At 33.9% G+C, this 20,745-nt stretch overlaps 1 protein-coding gene across 1 annotated transcript in view; it reads right to left on the bottom strand.

Annotated features, from left to right (window-relative positions):
- SUPT3H (SPT3 homolog, SAGA and STAGA complex component) overlaps positions 1-20,745 on the bottom strand; it is a 484,976-nt gene that overhangs the window by 124,710 nt on the left and 339,521 nt on the right. The window contains 2 exon segments of the mRNA XM_036927349.2: positions 4,376-4,466; positions 7,962-8,048. Of these exon segments, the coding sequence (XP_036783244.1) occupies positions 4,376-4,466; positions 7,962-8,048 (178 nt within the window).

Here is a 20,745-nt window from a genome sequence, read left to right as displayed (position 1 = left end):
GTTGGGAAAGGACTGGTACTAATTGTTCCTTAAACACTTGGTAGATTACTTCATTGAAGATCTGGGTTTTTCTTTGGGGAAAGATTAAAATTACTAATTCAAACTCTTTACCTGCCATAGATCTACCTAGATCTTTAATTTCTTCAGTAGTTTGTGTCTTTGTAGGAGAGAAAGTAAACACAGAATTGGTTAAATTAACCATTTTATTTGCCATTTGTTTCTTTTCATTTCTTTCTGTAATTTCAGCAACCATCTTGTGTCATCCATGCTCCAATGCAGCTTTGTAACCATCTAGTTATGTTGTTACTGTCAAATATGTTGCATTATCTATCTTTACATTATAGACACAATGGATTTGGATTTGTTTTTTCAAATGATTTCTCTAAATTTATTGAGATAATCACGTGGTTTTTGTCCTTTATTCTTATTAATATAATGTATTACACCAATTGTTACCTAAATTTAAACCAGCCTTCTAGTCCTGAATATACATATAGTTTTAAACAAGTGCTTTTTAAAGCAGTTGAGAGAATAATAGAAGATGGGAAAAGAAATATGCAATTTATATTGTCTCTTACATTTGATAATTACCCTTACAGGATAGGTGCTCTTTGGTTTTTGTATGTGTGTGTGTGTATATCCAAATTATTTCTGGTACAACCTTCTTTCAGCCTGAAAAACTTCTTTTTATATGGGTATGTTAGCAAGAAACTCCCCTAGTTTTTGTTTATCTGGGAACATTCTTGCATTTTGAAAGATAGTCTTGCTGGATATGGTTCTTGGTTAACAGTTCTTTTCTTTCAGCAATTTGGGTGTCATCCCACTGTTATCTGATCTGACCTACATTGCTAATGAGAAGGCAGCTGTTAATATTGTTGGGGTTCTGCTGTATGTGATGAGGTACTTTTATCTTGTGGCTTTCATAATTTTCTCTTTGCCTTTGTCCTCCAACATTTCTACTCAAATGTGTCTGTGGGGATCTCTATGTGTTTATCCTGCATGAAACTTGTTCAGCTGCTTGGATGTGTAGATTAATAATTTTTATCAAAGTTGGGAAATTTTATATCAGTATTTCTTTGAGCATTTTTTTCTCCTTCTCTTTCCTTTTCTTCTGGTAGTCCCATTATGCATACGCTGATGCAGTTAATGGTGCTCATATTTCTCTGAAGCCCTGCTAACTTTTCTTCATTCTTTTATCTTTGTTCTTTAGCTTGCATAATATTTAATGGTCTATCTTCAAGTTCACTGATTTTTTTCTTCTGTTAGTACAAAGCTACCATTGAGCTCTTCTACTAAATTTTTCATCTTGGTCACTGTACTTCTCAACTCCAGAATTTCTATTTGTTCCTTTTTAAAATTTGTCTCTTAATTGATATTTTCTACTTTTTGAGACACTGAATCACAACTTCCTTTTGTTCTTTAAACATGGTTCCTTTAGTTCTCTTAACATATTTATAATAGCTACTTTGAAGTTCCTGTCTGCCATGGTCAACATCTGAGGCTCCTCTAAAGCAGTCTGTGTTGTCTGCTTTTTTCCCCCCTTTTATGGATCACACATACCTGTTTCTTTACTTGTCTAGTGTTTTTTTGTTGTTGAAAATGGACATTTTAGATAATATACTGTAACAACTCTAGATAATAGTTTCCTCCCCTTCCTGGGGCTTGTTGCCACTGTTTGCTTATTTATGTTTATGTTTAGGTTTGCTTATTTATTATTATATGTTTAGTGACTTGGCTGGACTAATTCAATAAAATCTCTTTCTCTCACGGCACACAGCCTCAGTTGTTGCTCCTCAGAATTCACAGCCTTGATCATGCAAATGGCTCCTTAATTACCAGGCATGACTATGGTTTTAGTCAGATTCTCTTTTGTTGCCATTTTTCTTGATCTCTCCATTAAGTTTCTGGTTGATCTGGTTCTGTCAGTATCACACAAGCTGTTAGCATTCACTAACTGTTGGCTGATGTTCTAGTGTTTTTGATAGTACTCTTGTGCATAAATTGCTCCACAGACTGATCTAAATGCTGTTGAGCCCCTTTGCAAAGTCAAGGTATTGCCAGCCTTTAAATTTTGTTTTGATCCGAGTAGTACTCTTCTTAGCTATCCTTTCCTTTGTTTCTTTAGCTGATGCATTGTTTTTCTTCTTGTTACTAGTATCACAGAACTATCAGCATCACCAACAGAATCTCCACTGTTTTTTACAACACCTTTAGCTACAAATGTCCATATGCTCTGTTCCAAAGAGTCTCCGTTGGGAGAGCTGCAGAACTCTCTGTTATTAAGATATACCTCCCCTTTGGCTGAACTTGTGTACCACTGTCCTGGATCTGGGGGCAGGAACAATGCCAGTTTCTTCTGTAAAGACTCTTTTGGATTTAAGAGTGGGGAACTGGGCAGGAATGGTAGTCCCTTGTCTTCTAGGATTGTCCCTGATGGTGTGGAGCTTTGCTCCCTATTCACAAGCTAGGATGGGGCAATCAGAGCTAATATTCTCAGCCTGCCATGACTGGTGTACAGCTCCCCTATGAATAGAAGGTAAGTGGAGGCACCAAACCTTTTAGCTGTGACTGCCTAGACAAGAACTTCTGCAGTATGGAGCTGGAGGAGATGAGAGATGCTGACCTCCTTTACCTCCTGGTGTGAAACTATTGCCCTAGACAGGGAGATGGAGAATCAGGTACCCAGTGTTCTTGGACACACTTGCCCAGAATAAAGCTTCTACCATAATGAGCTGGGGTGGCAGGGTAGGGGGGGAGGAGAAGGTTGATGGGAGCAGGTCATGACTCAAATGCAACAGACTATTCACTGTTCTTAATGAGATTTAGTAGGTTTTCTTGAATATATGTTTCTATATTTGCTCTATACCCTTAGGAAAATTTCTGCAGATGTTAAATTATTATCATTATTTTTAGTTTTCACTAGTTAAATATGCTTCTTTTGAGAAAGAGCCTACTACATCCTTCACATTGCCATTTTAGAGGGCATTCCTCAGTATTAGATGTATTTTACCTGAGTATTTTATTTTATAAATTATATCAACTATTGTAAAAGTTTATGTAAGACACACAAAATTAGAAAATTTAAATGACAATGAAGAGGGGAGATTTGAAATAAATATGAGAGCATCAAATTGATATGATGCTGTTATAATATTGAAGACTGGATACTAGCAAAACTGAATACTAGTCTTACAACTCTGAGCTTGTTGGTATTCAAAGCATGGTATTAATGGCTATTCAGTGGCAGGAATATGTCGGGTGTTTTTCATACACTATATTGAACTCTCATAAGAACTCCATATGGTAAGTGGTATAATTTCTGACTTAAAAATGAGAAAACTGACCTTCAAGGTCATACAGAGAGAAAGCAGATTAACTGAGATTGACTGAATTAAGGTCTGTTTTGCTGAGTCTGTATTATTTACGCTGTCCAGAGAAGGAAGCACTTAAATTCATCTGGCAAGGTATTTTCCAGGAATTAAATTATATGGGAGTTGTAGGAATATTAAATAGGCAATACTGATTAAACATTTGATCAGAATATTTTTTTTTGTATAGCTATCATATTTGCTGATTTGTTGAGGATAAATGAATGTAACTAGTTTTCTTCCAAAGTTTGTTACCTTTTCAGTTGGTTTTGAATAGTCTTCTGAATTCTTAATCCAGCAAGTTTGTTGTTACTTTATTTATCAGTGTGTCTATGGCAATGAACACCACTATATAGTGACTATACATTCAATACAAAATATACGAGTTATATCTAAAAATATAACATAATTATTTTGATTCAGTAAGTTTCATTTAGAAATTATTTTCAGCTTAGCACTGTTTGATTTTTGCAATATTAATAATTTTTCTAAGTATTCTAAAATGGGGAGTTGAGGTGGAAATCAGATAAGGAGAAATTTCTACTCTGTTAGGATTTTTGTTAGATTTCAAACAGCAGAGAAATAACACATCAAAATGAGGTGATTATATATCACAAAACATATTAGATACTTTTCATAATAAATTAACAAAAACCCTTGTGTCCATTTCTAAGGTATCTTATAATAATTCATGGCAGAAAATTATTTGCTAAAATCAATTATATTTTGAATCAACATAATTTTCTTAGTTTCATGGTATTTTGATGTAAAGTAGGTCTTAAGATTAAGTGAAATAACTGAAATACCACAGTGTTTTGATGTCATATACATTGAAAATCACAAGATTTAATTGCCGACTAAATACTTGTATAATTTCTAAACTATATTATTTAATGGAAGTACACATCTTTTACACTAATGGCCATATCTACACTGATACTGCATAAATGTGTTGTTCAGCAAACATGTGTCATAACTGTTTTTAGTTTAGTGTTTGTTTAGGTTACCTTCCAGAAGATCATCCTCATCTATGCCTTTCACAATCTTTGATTTGTAGTCTCGGAAAAACATATATTTTAGCAGTCTTCTAAGTTTTTTCTATTAAAAATATGAAATAAGTGCATAAGAAAACTTATACATATATTCACTTTACTGATTAAAGACTATTATGATAATGATTACAGTAAATTTAATAACCTCGTAGCCCAGGATCATTGAGGAAAACATACAAATTTTCAGCATAATACTACAAAATAAAAAATGTACACATGAAATTAAACATAAAAGCTAAAACACAAGCATTTTAAAAGCAGTTTTCATTTGTAAGTATCAAGATGCTCCAGAAATCATGATAGTTGCTGATTTTTTCTTTTTTCTTTTTTCTTATAAGAAGTTTTAAAAAGTCTTTCTGGAGATTACAAACATCACATTCTCCATACTAGGCTGACCATATAACTTTATGGAATTTTGTACATATCCAAGACCAAATTTTATTTCTAAAAGTGATTTAAAGCATCCAGACAAAGAGTTTGTAACAACTCCTTTAAAAAGCCAAGCACTCTCCTTTTCATATCTTTTTAAAATTCTCTGTGAATCTTTCATTTAGAAGAATTGGTTTATATTTTATATTTCTGGAGGAATTCTATAACCTGAGAAACATATTTTTGTGAATATTAAAGCTGATGAATGATAGTTGGTTCTTAATGATGGTTTTCTTTAGGTTTATTAGAAGATAAAATACTACTTAACTTTAACAGTAACTGATAATATTTTGTAATTTATTTGTGTGTTTACACTTAGAATGTATTATTTTTGGTTCCTGAGCTTCAGGTTTAAGATTCCTAATAATAACTGAAACCTACTGTATTATACAAAGCTATTTTACATGCATTTTATCTGATCTTTTCAATAGCTCTGACATATATAAATATAATCATCTCCTTTTTATATATTGGGAAAACTGAGGTTAAAAATTGTCTTGTAACTAGTGCTTAGCAGAGCTAGAAGTAGAACATAACCTTTGAACCTCACTTTCTTTGTTTACAACATCAGTAAAGTACCTACCCTCAGGGCTATGGGTGAGGAGTATGTGAAAGAATGAGTGAAGCTGCCTAGGGTAACATGTGAAATATGAAGGCAGTCAATTAATACTGCCTGAATATAAGTTAGAATTATTAAGAGAAAAAATATACACCTGTCTTTTGCTACCCTTTTCTCTTCACTGATTCCACTCAGTACTAGATTTTATTTTGTCTTATATTACCTCGTATGTGATACCTGTGTAAATTACACCTGTTAACTTTAACTTGAAATGTTAGCATATAAATAAATTATTTTGAGGAGAAAGATGAGAACACTATCATATTATGGCTGTGTTCTCAGTTGCTAAAAAGGTTTGGTTAAGAAACCTTCTGGAGAAATGGAAGCAACCTAAGTGTCCATCAGTAGATGAATGGATAAAGAAGATGTGGTACATATACACAATGGAATATTATTCAGCCATCAGAAGAAAACAAATCCTACCATTTGCAACAACATGGATGGAGCTAGAGGGTATTATGCTCAGTGAAATAAGCCAGGTGGAGAAAGACAAGTATCAAATGATTTCACTCATATGTGGAGTATAAGAGCAAAGGAAAACTGAAGGAACAAAACAGCAGCAGAATCACAGAACCCAAGAATGGACTAACAGTTACCAAAGGGAAAGGGACTGGGGACGATGGGTGGGAGGGAGGGATAAGGGGGAAAAAGGGGCATCACGATTAGCACACATAATGTAGTGGTGCGGGGGGACACGGGAAAGGCAGTATAGCACAGAGAAGACAAGTACTGATTCTATAGCATCTTACTACACTGATGGACAGTGACTGTAATGGGGTATGTGGGGGTGATTTGATAATAGGGGGAGTCTAGTAACCATAATGTTGTTCAAGTGATTATACATTAACGATATCAAAAGAAAAAAAAAAGAAACATTCTGGACAGTAGAAGGGCATTATCAATTAATGTATGTTTCTGAAGTTTCAACATGATAATTAAACTGACTTTCCCAAAAGGTAGAAAAAAAATGTCAGTGCAGACTGTTTCTTGTCCACTTTACCTCTGTCAGTGAAAAAGAAAAATTGATTGGACATATTCTGTAAAGTACTAATGCTAACTCTATTGTTCTTCAGCTGCCTTCATAGAGAATCTTGACTCAAGATTCTCCCTTCTGCCAATAGCATCTTCAGACTCCTTCCTCACAGCACCATTGCTGTATAGTGCCCTGTGTCCTTAGTCCTCCAAGTACTGTATAATGAAGTCACCAAATCCGGCATATTCTTACTCTTCATGATCTCTCTAAATTTTTCCTTCCTGTCCACTTCCAGAGCCATCATACTAATCATATTTTTCTTTGATTACTGAACCAGCACTCTGGTTAGTTCCTTTTCATTTGGTTCATGCTACGTATAACTACATGAGTCTCACCCTAGGCAGAAATCTCCACTTGAACAAATCCTACAGACTCCCCATCTAATCACACAACCTTAAAATTCTATGAGCCTTAAAATGCTTCTTCAACTAAATTATACAGACATCCTGGACCAGATTATAGCTTCTTGATAGTAAAGACCTTTTCCTCTTTCTTTAATTTAAGAGTTAATGAGCTAAAATTTTACAAAATTTAATGGCATACTGGTTAAGGTGCACTTTGTAGGTCTCTGAATCTCACTGCATAAGGATATGGGTATTATAAAGGATGTTAACAAGGTTACCCAAAAGGTCAGATGGATGCCTTCTGATAAAAAACAGAGCCACAGGCATATAAATGATGGAGGAGAAATGGGTAAATTAAAAGGCCAGGGGGCAAAAAAATGGAGAAATGAAAGATGGATGGTGAGGAACTAAACACTCCTGCTCACCTGGATGGCATCTGTGCTAACATCCTTTGTCAGTTAGGTGTGTACATGTGACTTGAAGATGAAATTTTTGTTAAAAACATGTAAATATTATAAAATACTTTCAACTAGCCACTCTTAGGAGATGGTCATAACAAAAATTAGACAATGAAGTACCAACTTAAGTATTTTAGTAACAGAGTTCAAACAGTAAAAAAGGTAGATATTTGACTATAAAGAAAGCTATATGTTAGGATATATATTTATGCTCCTGGAATAATTGACTTGTTTTTCCTATAAACCAGTGTCACAGAATAAACTTTGTATTTCACGTTAAAAAAATTACTGTATGAAAGTCTGTAATTCTATACAAAAATTAGAAGAATACGACACCCAGTTAATATCCCACTTATCAGAACAAAGTCCATAATCAATACTTAGAGAAATTATGTAGCAATAAAAATGTCTAAATAGATATGCAAGATAAGAGAAATTCATTGTCAGCATGGCTTTACATAAGTGTCCTCGCCCATGTTAAAAAAAAAATCAATTCTATTGTAGTAAACCACTTAGTTGTACAAACTATGAAGATTAAAACATCAGCTTAATCAATAGTTATGATTCTAACTGGAAAGCTATATAACAAGGATATTTTCCTTATATAAGTGTAATTAAGCACCAAATATGTTTTAGTAATTGAAATTGTCTGAATTACCTTATCTTTGCGCATCAAAAACAGAAGATCTTCAGCAGAGATTGCCCTCGCTCCCCGAAGCTGAGAAACTTCAGCAGCTTGCTGTAACTAACAACAAAGGAAATCAGCAACCTTTATTAATAATGTAAATGAAATGTACTATAGTCACAGCTCATGAGAGATAAATAATACTAAGAGTTAAAAACTTTGGGGAATAATACAGCAATCCTAGTGCTGCTTTAAAAATTAAAATGTCTTATGTCTTAAGGTATAAAAAATTACAATTAATTTATAAGCCCACCTGTAACTGATACAATAAATAGAAATTCTTGATTTTGTTCAAGCAAAAGAAAAATCATATGCAGCTTCCAGAAATGCATTAATACACCTGAAAATAATTTTATGATATTTTATCCTCATATCCAAGTGAGGAATGGTTTCACTCAGTATCACTAGTTGAATAAGTACATTATTAATCTGAGCTCCCATGCTGGTATGATTTGAAATAGGCCCATTCAGAACTTTAAAAGATCAACAAAAACAGTAGCTGTTTCTAATATCCAAAGGAAAAAAAATAGTTTTAGTTTTGGCAAGTCTTCAGTGGGCAAAGGATTCAGTCCATAAATCATAATACTAGACTGCATTAATTTCTTTCCACACTAATCACATGCACACAAAAAGTTAACTGTATCTGGAATGTACAACACAAAACATACTGCATGAAAAGTTAGACTTCCCCTGAAATGTTCTTCTGGGCTCTTATATCTACAAAGTAGAGAATTTTCTGGAATTCAGGAGTTCTAGAAATACAATCTTACTTGAAAATGACCTGGGAAATAAAAGAACGTGAAAAATGATAGTTCTGTTTTTTGGCACAGACGAAATCAGGTTCTTATTTCGATTAGTTGGAAGAAACCTAAAATACATCCAGCTGAACAAAATAAAGATGCTGGAGAAAACACTATAAAAATGTGTCTGTAACTTCTTCCAAATTTGATCAAACCATGGTGATTGTACCAAACCAACTCTATCCAATATTATAAAAATATTTAGATATAAAAGCTATTCCTGAATGCATCCTTCTTGGAAAGGAATAAATCTAACATATATTCCTGAGAACTAATCTTTAAAAAGTACATATTGTTATCTTAACAATTACAGTAAATCAAATAGTGCATTTGTACTAAAGAAATTCTGTTTGAATACTTAGGCAATTTCGCTAAGTAAGCTTCAAACCTTGTCTAAATACACAGACTACAAAATAGACTATAAACTCCCTATGTGTCAGCCTTACCACTGAATTTCCTGGATACTGGTGGTTGGTATATAAACATAATTCTACCTAAATATAGAAATTTAAATTTAACTGTGAACCATTTAAAAAGAAATCTTGGGGAAAGCTTTTTAAAAAGATGATGTATCCACTCAGAAAGAAACTAAAAGTTTTCAGCAGGAAAAACTTGAATATATTTTTCTAAAAACTGGAGAGTGTCAGAGAAATATGTGTACACATGATTTTTCAAATACAGAGATTTCTATACATTCCATCACAGTATAAAATACACACAATTAGTGTGGAGAAGAATATGGGCTCAGTATTCATTTAAATGTCTGGAAGCCATAGAGAGAACCAGGAGGCAGCCCTATCAGGTAACTGTATTTTCTTAAGTGAAGGATGGTGAAGATTTGAAAATTGAAAGTGCTACACAATATTAAATAATTTTGTTCACTGTTAAGACAGGATCAGGATAAGTATATATCCCTAGTTCTCCCTGTTTATCCATACTACATATAAATAATCTGGATTCATACCTCTCTTCGAAATGTCAGTTTACAAGCACGTTAATTAGGGGGAAAAAAAAGAAAATGCAAAATAAAGATAGAAAAATTAGACATTTTAAAACACCTTTCCATAACCAGTAAACAACTACTGTAGGGAATGGAATTTATGTCATAGCTATGTTGTCATAATTAGCAGGAAGATTTTATCTTTAATTTTCATCTATCCAATTTACTGATTTCCTTCACCTAACGTGGCATCCTTAGTAGCCCTAGTACGTCTGTACGTCTTGGACTCCAATGCAGTGAATCCTCAGTACTAAAGTTATCACTGTGTTACCTACCTCCCCAAGCTTATCTGGCCCTGATATGTCCCGTGATCCTGAACTGCCTCTCCCAAACTCCGACCTCCTCTTCTCTGCAGAGTGAGGAAAGCAATCTTATTAGCTAATTACAGTGATCACACTAAAGTATGTTATCACCCATTTGCTTACTTCTACACATTTTTGTCTATGGCTACCAGAAAGAGTCAAGAAACACTTTTCTAACAACACAACTTAAAACAGATTAGCAGTATCACAGTCCAGTTCCACAGGATGCTGAGCTCAGGATTGGTGCATTTAATATGGAAACAATACTAGAACCAGGAAACCAAATCACAAAATATTCTTAATACCTTCAGTGTAAAAAAAAGAAAAGGTGACTCTATATTCTAAGATATTCCTCAGTTTCTTAATTCTTGAAAATAAATGCAAGTTGTACTTCATTATTCACTGTAGGAAGTCAAATATTTCTGGCAGTAATTAAAATAGCATAAAATGGTATATTTTACAATTCTTTGTTACAATGAAAGTAGTACACATTTAATTGCATTATAAAATATGCAAGAAATGACAGAACAGAGGAATACTTAAGACCACTCACTAATTGAATGAGTATGCAAAGTTAATTTTCTTAACTATATGGATAAAGGTATGGTAATAGTAACCTAATGGAGATTTATTTGCAACTTAGTAAAATATTTTCCCAAAAGATGTTATTCTATCACAATAGCAACTCATTCAGACATTTTTTCTGCCACTATTTCTATTTTCAAAGTAAACTAAAAATAATACTCTTGGAACAGCTGTTTAAAAGACAAAAATTTCCCCTAACAAAAAACACTCATTATGTTTCCTTTTTAAATATTTTCTGATACTTTATTTGGAGGTTGAGCACTAAAAGGTACACGTTAAACTTTACAAATTATGTTAAATGCTTTATATTGAGCCCACAAGTCTCTTTTCAATTTCTCAGTGCTATCCATGACACTAACATTCAAACTCAATTATTTTTCACTATTATATTTTCACCAATTTCTGTTGATTTTGTTGTTTGTTTTAATTTGCTCAGGGTCTTGAATTTGTTCTCTACTTTCACACTATTCATCCTAATCTAGGCCTTTGAGGATTTTTGTTTATTGGCTTCTAAACTTCAATGTCCCCAAATTGTGACACATCCTAGGAGTTAGTGCTAAATTGATTGTCCTCAAATATGATAATCATAATTCTTATTTCCGGGATCTATGATAATCCACTATTATCTAACAACAAAGTAGTCTTTAAAGCCAGACTAATTCATAGATTTTCTCTATATCTCCATTCTCATATTTTTCTTTCATATTATTCTACATTTAAGATCCTGTAATTTCAGTTCTATCTTTATTAATTTTATGTGTGTGATGATGAGGGTATTTCTGGATGAGATTAACATTTGAAATGATAGACTGAATAAAGCAGATTGCCCTCCCTAAAATGAATAGGCCTCCATCAATCAATCAGTTGAAGAACTAAATATCAGAAAGAGGCTAAATTAAAGGGAACTCCTTCTGCCTGACTGCCTTGAAGTGGGACACTGGTCTTTTCCAGTCTTCTGACTTGGACTGAAACATCTCCCGGTTCTCAGGCCTTTAGCTTGGACTGGAGATACCCTTTCCCTCTCTTGGGTTTTTGGTTTGCCAACTACAGAACTTGGGACTTCTTGTCCTCCATAATTGTGTGAGCCACTTCCTTGTAATAAATTCATCTATGTATGTGTACACACACACACACACACACACACATCCTACTGGTTCTGGTTTTCTGGAGAACCATGACTAATACAGTACTATATTCAACTATAAGAAATTCTTGATTCTTTGTGAGATGCAGCAATTTCTTCTTTAAACAATAGGTTTCAAAATAATTTTCTCAAAGAAAAAAGATCTGCAATTACCTTCATTCAATAGTGTTTATAATCTAACTTAGGCATGGAACTTAACATACTCAGTTTATAATATCTTAATTATACTTGTCATTAAGTGTAATAAATCTTCTTTATTTTTTTCAACCAGTTAGGTAACACTCCTACTTCCCAACTGCCTTTTGAATAATATCTCTAGGTCCAGGACAGCTATTTCCCAACATGCAGTTTATAAATGATCGTTAAATGTTGGCGATTGGCAAGCCATTTCCCCTGATGATTTTCAGTTTTCCCATATTACATAAATGAATTGGGCTAGATGAAGTTAATAACCCCTGCATTTGGCTAAGACCCACATAAATTCGGCAGAAAGAGTTCTCTAAAATTCCAAAAGGTCTTAGAAGTACAGCAAAATTAATTTGATGCATTTATAATCATTAAAATCCTGAATGTAACATCATTTTAACCACACTTCTGTTGCACCTCTTTCCTTTGCGTTCTGGCTAAGTACCTGGATCTTTCTTTTTGGAGGATAAATAGTAACTAAATAAATAGTAAAAGGCAGGAAGTGTTGAAAGCTATGTCATTTAGAGGCAAACTCTTAGGCTAAATTGTCACCTGGCCTAAGATTTATATGTCTCTCTTGCTATCCATTTGTCTATTATGCAATATTTCCCAGGGAAGGTTCTAGGTAAGACTACAAAAAGATATTTCTGCTTACAGCTATACTTGTCAGCCACAATTAACCTCAAAGATCTTCTCTAAATGTTCCATGTTATGACTGAAGGAAGTAGGAGTTAGGAAATATGGACTCCAGTTCTAGCCCTACAACTAAGTATATATAAAAAATATATAAGGTTTGTAGGCTTATATGTTTGAAATGGGTAGTCAATTATTTTAATGACTAGGAGGAGAGTCAGTAATTTTAGTGGTAAGAATAACTACCATGTATTAAGTACTTAATTTGAACCAGGCACTGTGATATGTGTGTTGCAAATATTTAATTCAAATTTAAAAAATTTTTCTAACTTAAAATGTATGTGACATTTAAAGTCAAATAATACCTTAGTTTTATAATGACAAACAGGAAAACCTGGCCATACTTTTCCAATATGTAAATTTGCTTTCAGAGGCAACTAAACATTTTTAGCTTGTTCTTCTGTTATTTACCTCCATATATGAAATAGGTTTAGGATGTCTGTTTTCTTTATTCTTCAGCTTTAAGTACTATCCACTGACTTCTTACTATAGATGGAGATATAGTGTTTTCAGATGCCTTATAACCATCCTTCCTCCCACTTCTGAGCTTATTCATAAAATGTAATTGTTAAATCAATACCAGTGTTTATATTATCGTGATTGTATCAACACTGTAACAGTTTGGCTACTATTATCAAATTTCTCCTCACAAAATTCTTTTTTCTTCTAGTTAAAAATTTCCTTGGTTTATATTTTTGGCTTAATTTTTTGTAAACCTAACACTTTTTCATTGGACCTTTGAAAGATGTGAAACATAGGATTTCCTTCAATTTCATTGTTTTTCATTTTTATTTTCCCTCAGAAACATGGAACCCTCCAGACTCTCTTAAACTATTATAGTTTGGATTCTTGTTTTCTTGATTCCATTTTTTGTTCTTTCTAAGTTTACTTTCTTATTTTAGTGCATACATTCTCTGAAGTCTGTTTTTGTTCTTGAGTATAGTTACAATAGCTGCTTTGAGAATCTGTGCTAATTTCAACATCTGGGCCATCCTGGTGTCAGTCTCCATTTTGTCTTTACTCTTGAGTATTGGTCATGTTTCTCTGTAACTTTATATTTTAAGGAATTTGGGATTTTATCTGAGATATTGTGAATGATACACTGTAAGGACTCTGCATTCTGCTATGTCCCTCTGAAGAATACTGATATACGTTATTTTAAATAGGCAGTTAACTAGACTTAATTCAAACTGCAATATCTATCTCCCTTTCCCAGGGGGTGGGCTGTACCTCGAAAATACCTCTGACAGTTTCCTGAGGATGGGTGGATGGCAAATAAAATTTTTAAGATCCTGTATGTATGAAAATTAATTTATGCCACCCTCATATTCAAATGGTAAACTTGATGAGTATAGAATTTGAGATTAAAACTAATTTTACTCAGACTATTAAAGGCATTACTCCAGCATCTTCTAGCTTAAAATGCTGCTATTGAGAAGTTAGCTGTTTTTTGGTAAGTCTTTTATGTGACTTATTTTGCCCTTTAAGAAACTTTTACTCTTGCTTTTCTTTATGCCTGAAAACTCAACATTTCATGGTGTTGCATCTTGGTGAGGGTCTTTCTTCATATATTTACCTGGGATTCACAGGGACACTGTAACTTATATATTCTTGTCCCTTGTGTCTGGGAAATTTTCTTGCATTACTCTGAAAACTTCTTTCCCCTGTTTTCTGGGTTCTTTCTAGAATGCCTACTAACTGAATGTTGGCGGTCTTTGTGCCTGGATATCTAATACCAGAGTTCTTTTTATTCAACTTCTCTAGAGAGTAAACTTATACCATCTTGCCAGAATGGCAGAAAAGAGTGGTTGACTGCCAATACGGTTTTGATAGGGTCCTGGGATAAAACTGATCCTTTACTTTCTACTAATGCTCCTGTTTTTCATCCACCTGAGACTTCTTACACTTCAGAAGTAACTTCAGTCTTGACCTTTTCCAGGTCTCAAGGTTTCATTTTTCTTAGATCTATTAAATATTTAGTATTTTTATCCACTTTTATGCTTCCATAATTTTTTGACATCTCTCATGTGCTATTTAATCTTCTCCTATTTCCTTTGTTTTTGTAGGTTTATGCCTTTTACAATTACTTTGCTGTCATTTAGTGGGGTTTTGAGAGGGTTTGGAGATAAACACGTTATCATGCATGTTTAAACAGCAGCTGATACTCCTTTTTTATGCTAACATTTACTCAATGTACTATCCTATGTTTCATGTCTTCTGTATATTATCTCATTTAACCCTCACACAAACCTATGAAAGATGTCCAGATACACAAAGCTGGCACTGAATGATAATGCTTAACATCAAGCCATTCATCTTTCTAAGATTAATTTCTTATTCAGAATACAGGAAGGTATGATCACTAAATCTAGCCTTACATTGCATAGAAAAGTCTACCCACAAAAACATTTATTTGCCTTTCAAAACATTTTCATTGCTGGCAAACAACTGGTTGGCGAAAAAAAGGTTTGGATCAAAAAATCCAAGCCAGTTGCTTCATGTAGACACAGCTAAAGGATTCAGGACTAAGTGTTTGAAAGGAAATGGATTTGTAACTAGATACAGTTAACATTCAGAATACTACAAATGTAAGATATTTGGCTTAGTATTTTTCTATCATATGATCTCCTTATTCTTGTTGGTGATGGGTCTTCTACTGTTTTCAACATTTGAAACATAAACAAGTATATAAATTGATAAAAGATGTGCCTGACTTTTTAGAGTTTCATTTTTACTCTTCTTTTAAGAGCAGCAAGTCAAAGACAGTTAAGTCTAGTTTTAAAAACTGTGATTAGGCTATAATTATCGTATCTCATGTCTCAAAGAATTCATATATATATGAATTATATGAATGATAACCTGATTCGATTTCATTCTAGAATATATATTTTAAAGAATTACCAAGCCACAATCAATATAAGCCTGCAAAGCTTAAAAAATGTCCAATAAACAGTGATGCGATTTATTGTATAAGAACAGTAACCTTGACAGAAAACTAATTCTTTGGCTACTCTTATATAAATGTGAAATTAGGAGAACAACCATTTGGAAATTTTCTTTTAAACTATTTGCATTTAAGTTATTCATAAGCAATTCTTAAGTCTAAACACATCAAGTTTTGAGAGTAACCAAAAGGATATTTTGGAAATTTTTTGAAGTTGAAATTAAAGTAATAGACTACATTATAGCTTAAAAACTAAAAGGTATACCTTAGATACTATTATACTATATTATAAAAACTGTACTATTAACTCTAGTTAATACTGTTTAAAATTTAACTATTTTAATCAAAATATAATCAAAATTGTAGAAAGATGCTGGCAGATCTTCAATTTGTTTAACTTTACAAGCTATCTTTTATTACTCGTAATTAGTAATTTAGTAAATTTAGTAAATTTTCATGGTTAGATCTGAGTACTGAAAGCACTAAATTATACCAGACCACACACAGACCAATGAATGACAGGAAAAATTACTAAATGAAAAGAACAAACTAATGCTAAAGAATAATCATGAGGAATGAGGAAAACTGATTTCTAATCTTATCTCTACTACAATCACCCTTGTTTTGGCAAAAACAATTTTATAATCTTGCCTTTTTGTTGAGAAAATATATGGAGAAAGTGCCAACTTCAGGATTTTTAGAACTGCAGCCTCCGACGCTGGGTCTAAGAACCTGATCCATGCCAGAAGCACAGCGAGGGTCTGCTGTGAGATGCAGTTAAGGTGTGGTTTCTTCTGTCAGCACTGCGCATCCTGGAGTGCTCCAGAGCATTTAGATTATTACCCCCATTTTATGGTCTAACTAATACAGTAGATTATCTCCCCTTATAGCATTATAAAAATTGATTTCATGTGTAGTTTTATGAAGAAGCTTTTAAAAATTGTTACTTTAAAAAAATTTCCAAAACCATCTTGGCTTTTTTCCTCTCATAAAATTTTTAAAGATGCTTATGGTTTGATGTTTAAGTGAGATAATGCCATGCAGCATACAGTGTCTACATTTAGAAATAAGAAATTAAATTTCAGAGTCACCATGAAAAAGTTTATAATCCAGTACTCACAAAGATTAAAGGCTATTATTGGACTATTACTTAGCATTAATGACTTATTTTACCATAAATAGAGGATATAAATAATTTGTGGCACTCTATATATACAATACATATATTTGTATGTACATACACACACCTACACACATGTGTATATCATCAGAATCACTTTCTTACAAATTTTAAGAAAGTAACTCTCATATAGAGTTAAAGGGAAAAACTATATGGGCTTCTTTAGATTGAGAACCAATAGATTCTATTACAATTTCTCATGCCAACTTGATTTCACCTCAACATGAAATATAATGCATGCCTTAGGGTGCACACAGTTTGAAGCTAGAGTTTTGAACAGAGTAACTGATCTTTCTGGTCCTCAGGTTCTTCAAGTGGGGACTAAAAAGAGATGGACAGCAAATGAGCTCCAAAGATCCTTTTGGCTTTACTTTCTGATTCTGATTAACCCCAAGACAGTTTATTCTTGGCTCCATAATTAAGTGCTTGTATTAATGAGAGAATAAAAAAAAAAGAATCACAAGAAGAAACAGTACCACTTGGTGAGGTATAGATGGGAGTTAATTTTCAAAGAATAATCCACTTCTTTGTACCCGTGGAGCAGCCATCAATCCCAGTAACTGTAAGTGTGGAAGAAAGTGTGAAGCTGGACTATTATTTAGCATTAATGACTTACTTGCCCATAATGTTTACCATGGTACACAAATCAGCAGGTGGTATGTCTAGTATCCTACCCAATAGTTCAAAGCACATTTGAAAGCCAAAGACAGTTGCAAAATGGGATTAAAGCAATGCAATTACTAATGCATAGAGACTGTACTCTATTCACTTCCAGTCTGCCCTTTGCTTTTATCATATGGTGAACAGAGATAATTTGTATATGCTTCCCCCTCAGTCTGTCAGAGAAAGTAGTCCTTATTCAAATTTTATATTCAATGATTGCTTGCATAGGAAAACCAAACAGTGTTTTATATGGTATTTATCAAATGAGATGTAGTATATGTAAAACTAAATGAAAAGTCAAGTTTCCTTGGCTCAGATGTCAGCCCCATATTCCACTCAAGAATTAAAAAGGTTACTTCAAAGGGCTCAAGAAAGTGATATAGTACAGATCTTGTTGCACTCACAGGTCATTGTTAAGATTAAAAGAAATAATGTGATACAGGGATTTGGAGAACTGAAAAGTACTGTAAAAGCATAAGGTATTGTTTAGGGATGACTCCCACCCCAACTAGGTTTGGGGTAAGATGAAGTAGCAATGTAAGGAAAGGAAAAAAAGAGTCTACTGATAATTTGGTAGGTAGAGAAAATGTTTTAGATATTACTGAAATCAAACTAGGATATTCTTAAGAGACTGATTCACATGAGGAAAAAATGGCACAACCATCCAACACCACCACTCACACGAGTCACATTCTGAAGAAGCAGACAGCACAGAGAGGACAGAATCCTAAATCCTTCCAATGCAAGTCAGGTGCCACAGCCTGTCTGAAGTCTCCTCTAACTCAAGCTAATCACCCCCTTTCCACTGTGCTTCCTGGGAACCTTGTACAGCTCACCACTTATCACCCTATTTTGTACAGATCCCTTCCAGCATGCAGACTGTCCACTAATGTGTGTTACAATGAACTGAAATGATAGCTAAGCAGTTTGGCAAAAGTCATGTACGACAAGAAGCTGTATGACTGGTGCATGGGAATAGGCATAGGAGCACCAGTAGGAAGGCTGAGGACTGTTGGATCCTAGTATGGGTTTTGTGTGAATGTGGCCAATAACTAAACATAACTGAGATTGCACTAACTAACCAACTCAAACAAATACAGGGATAGGAACTGTTACCTTGCAGGGATGTTAAAAAGAACAAGTGAGAAAACAAAAAAAACCCAGAAAACATAATGCGCGAAACTGTCCTAAATGCCTAAAACTAACATCTGTAACAAATACTAGTCTTTTATTTCCTTCTGTGGATTCTCAGAGCAGTGATATTATTTCTGAAAGGGAAGCCATGGAAGGGCAACTATTCCAACTACAGTCCTGTAGATGAGGCTAAAATAAGTAAGCATGGAGGCTAAAAATTCTATTATTTTTAACTGAGTACTGGTCCCTGGTTTGTTCAATGTATATTTATTGAGCACCTAGTGTAGGCCAATCACTGGGTGTGTAACTGGGAATTGTGCTAATGAGCAGCAAAGTGAAGCAAGCAAACAAGAATTAAAAATGGGCTCTAAGCTCAAGTTTACAGATTGTTTATTGTTTTCAGCTAAGATGTGCAGTAAATGACAGCAGATGTTATACTATAAAAATTTTATTTTAAATAAGTTGATGCTGAAAATCAAAGAATTAGGAGATAAGTACCATCATTTATATACTATGTTGAAGAGTGCAGTAAGCTAAAACCTTTGCAAATGTGCCAAAGGAAGCCACAGATGACATCAGGTATTGATCTGAAGAGTGTTTTACAGACATTGCTACAGATTATTTAAAATGTCTAAAGAAACTATCCTTTCTCATTTGGAGTCAGTTCAGTTAGATATTAGCCATGATGAATTACCAGCCTTAAGGCAAATCAAATTATGCATTCTAGTCTCTAATCAGGATTTGGAGAAAAACTTTGATTTTTAGAATTTATCTGGCTGAATCTTAGCTAATGTATGTGTATCTGGGGCATCTTTGGGGATGACCTGTATGGGATCATCGATATTTATTTGAATATATGTTAATCCCTCAGGGTCTTAGAAGGAAAAAGGACCATTAAACTGGGTAATTGTAGAAGGGTTTAAACATAACTATAAGGATGTGGGGGATGGTGAAACCAGAAGAGAGAGTGTGGGACCTTCCTGGGTCTAACAACAACAGGGAGGAAACCATTATTAAACCTAGGCTTAGAGGGTTAAGGGGAAGGCAGCTGTCACCTGAACCTGGAAGCTCGAGAAGTCAACCTGACAGGGACACAACCAGCCTTGGCCTTATACTCATCCCACTCTCAGCTTTCTTGCTCATGCCTCCCACCAGCCAAATTCAATGAGAAGTCACGAGGCAAAAGCGATCTAGAGATGAGCCTCCCAGGATATGGACGAGGAGGAAGGGTGAAAAGTAGACTTGCAGGGACAAACATTAGATATACATGATCATATGAGTCTTCAGGCTTACCAAGGATCACCTTAATAGGGCCACTTTTCCCCAGACACCTCAACTAGAATGTCTTTCATCTACTTTTAAAAAATATTTCTGTTCAATTTAAAAATAGAAATGATTGGGAAGTATCCTTCTCTAAATAAACAATGTGATCCAGTGATGGAAATTGTAATTCTAGATCCAAGACTTAAGAAAGGGGAGCATCAATAATAGGAGTAAGAAGAATATAAACTAGTATTTACTGAATACACTACTAGATGTCTTACATAGTCTACATATTTTAAAAATTGTAAGTTCTCCTAATCCTTGTGAAATCTTTTGGGTTAAGTGATATTAGTATCTTAAAAGTTTTTTTTATAGATAAGGAAACAGTAGCTCAGAGCATTTAAATGACTAAGATGGGATTTGAACAAGTCTGTTAGTCAGTAATTCCATTTCCACTGTAGCCCACAGCTAGTAGACAGCTAACTTTTCCATTTTCTTCATGTAAACTAATATTTAATAGTTTCCTCATATAAACTAATACATAACTACGTAAAATTCAGTAACTTGACCAATCAACATTCAGCACTTTATATAGGACTTAGACTCAATGTATGTAGCAGTTAATGTGGGAGGTACTAGCACAGAGCCTGACTAGAAGCCTTTTTTTTCTGCCTCCTTAGAGGAAAGGGTGGAGGAGGGAAGGGGAATTTTCACTAACTGGATTCAAGTGTCATGTATTTACAGATCCTGCTGTCTCCCTTCCCCCATCAATATTTATGTCAAGTATTGTTTAAATAATTTGTTTAGTTATAGATTGGCACAGTCATGGCTCTGAATTACAAGTGAAAAACTACCTCAAACTG

Source organism: Manis pentadactyla, chromosome 16 (genome assembly GCF_030020395.1).
Source record: "Manis pentadactyla isolate mManPen7 chromosome 16, mManPen7.hap1, whole genome shotgun sequence".
NCBI classification, from domain to species: Eukaryota; Metazoa; Chordata; class Mammalia; order Pholidota; family Manidae; genus Manis; species Manis pentadactyla.
The sequence above is the reverse complement of the archived record's forward strand: the minus strand, read 5'-3'. Positions and strand labels throughout refer to the sequence as shown.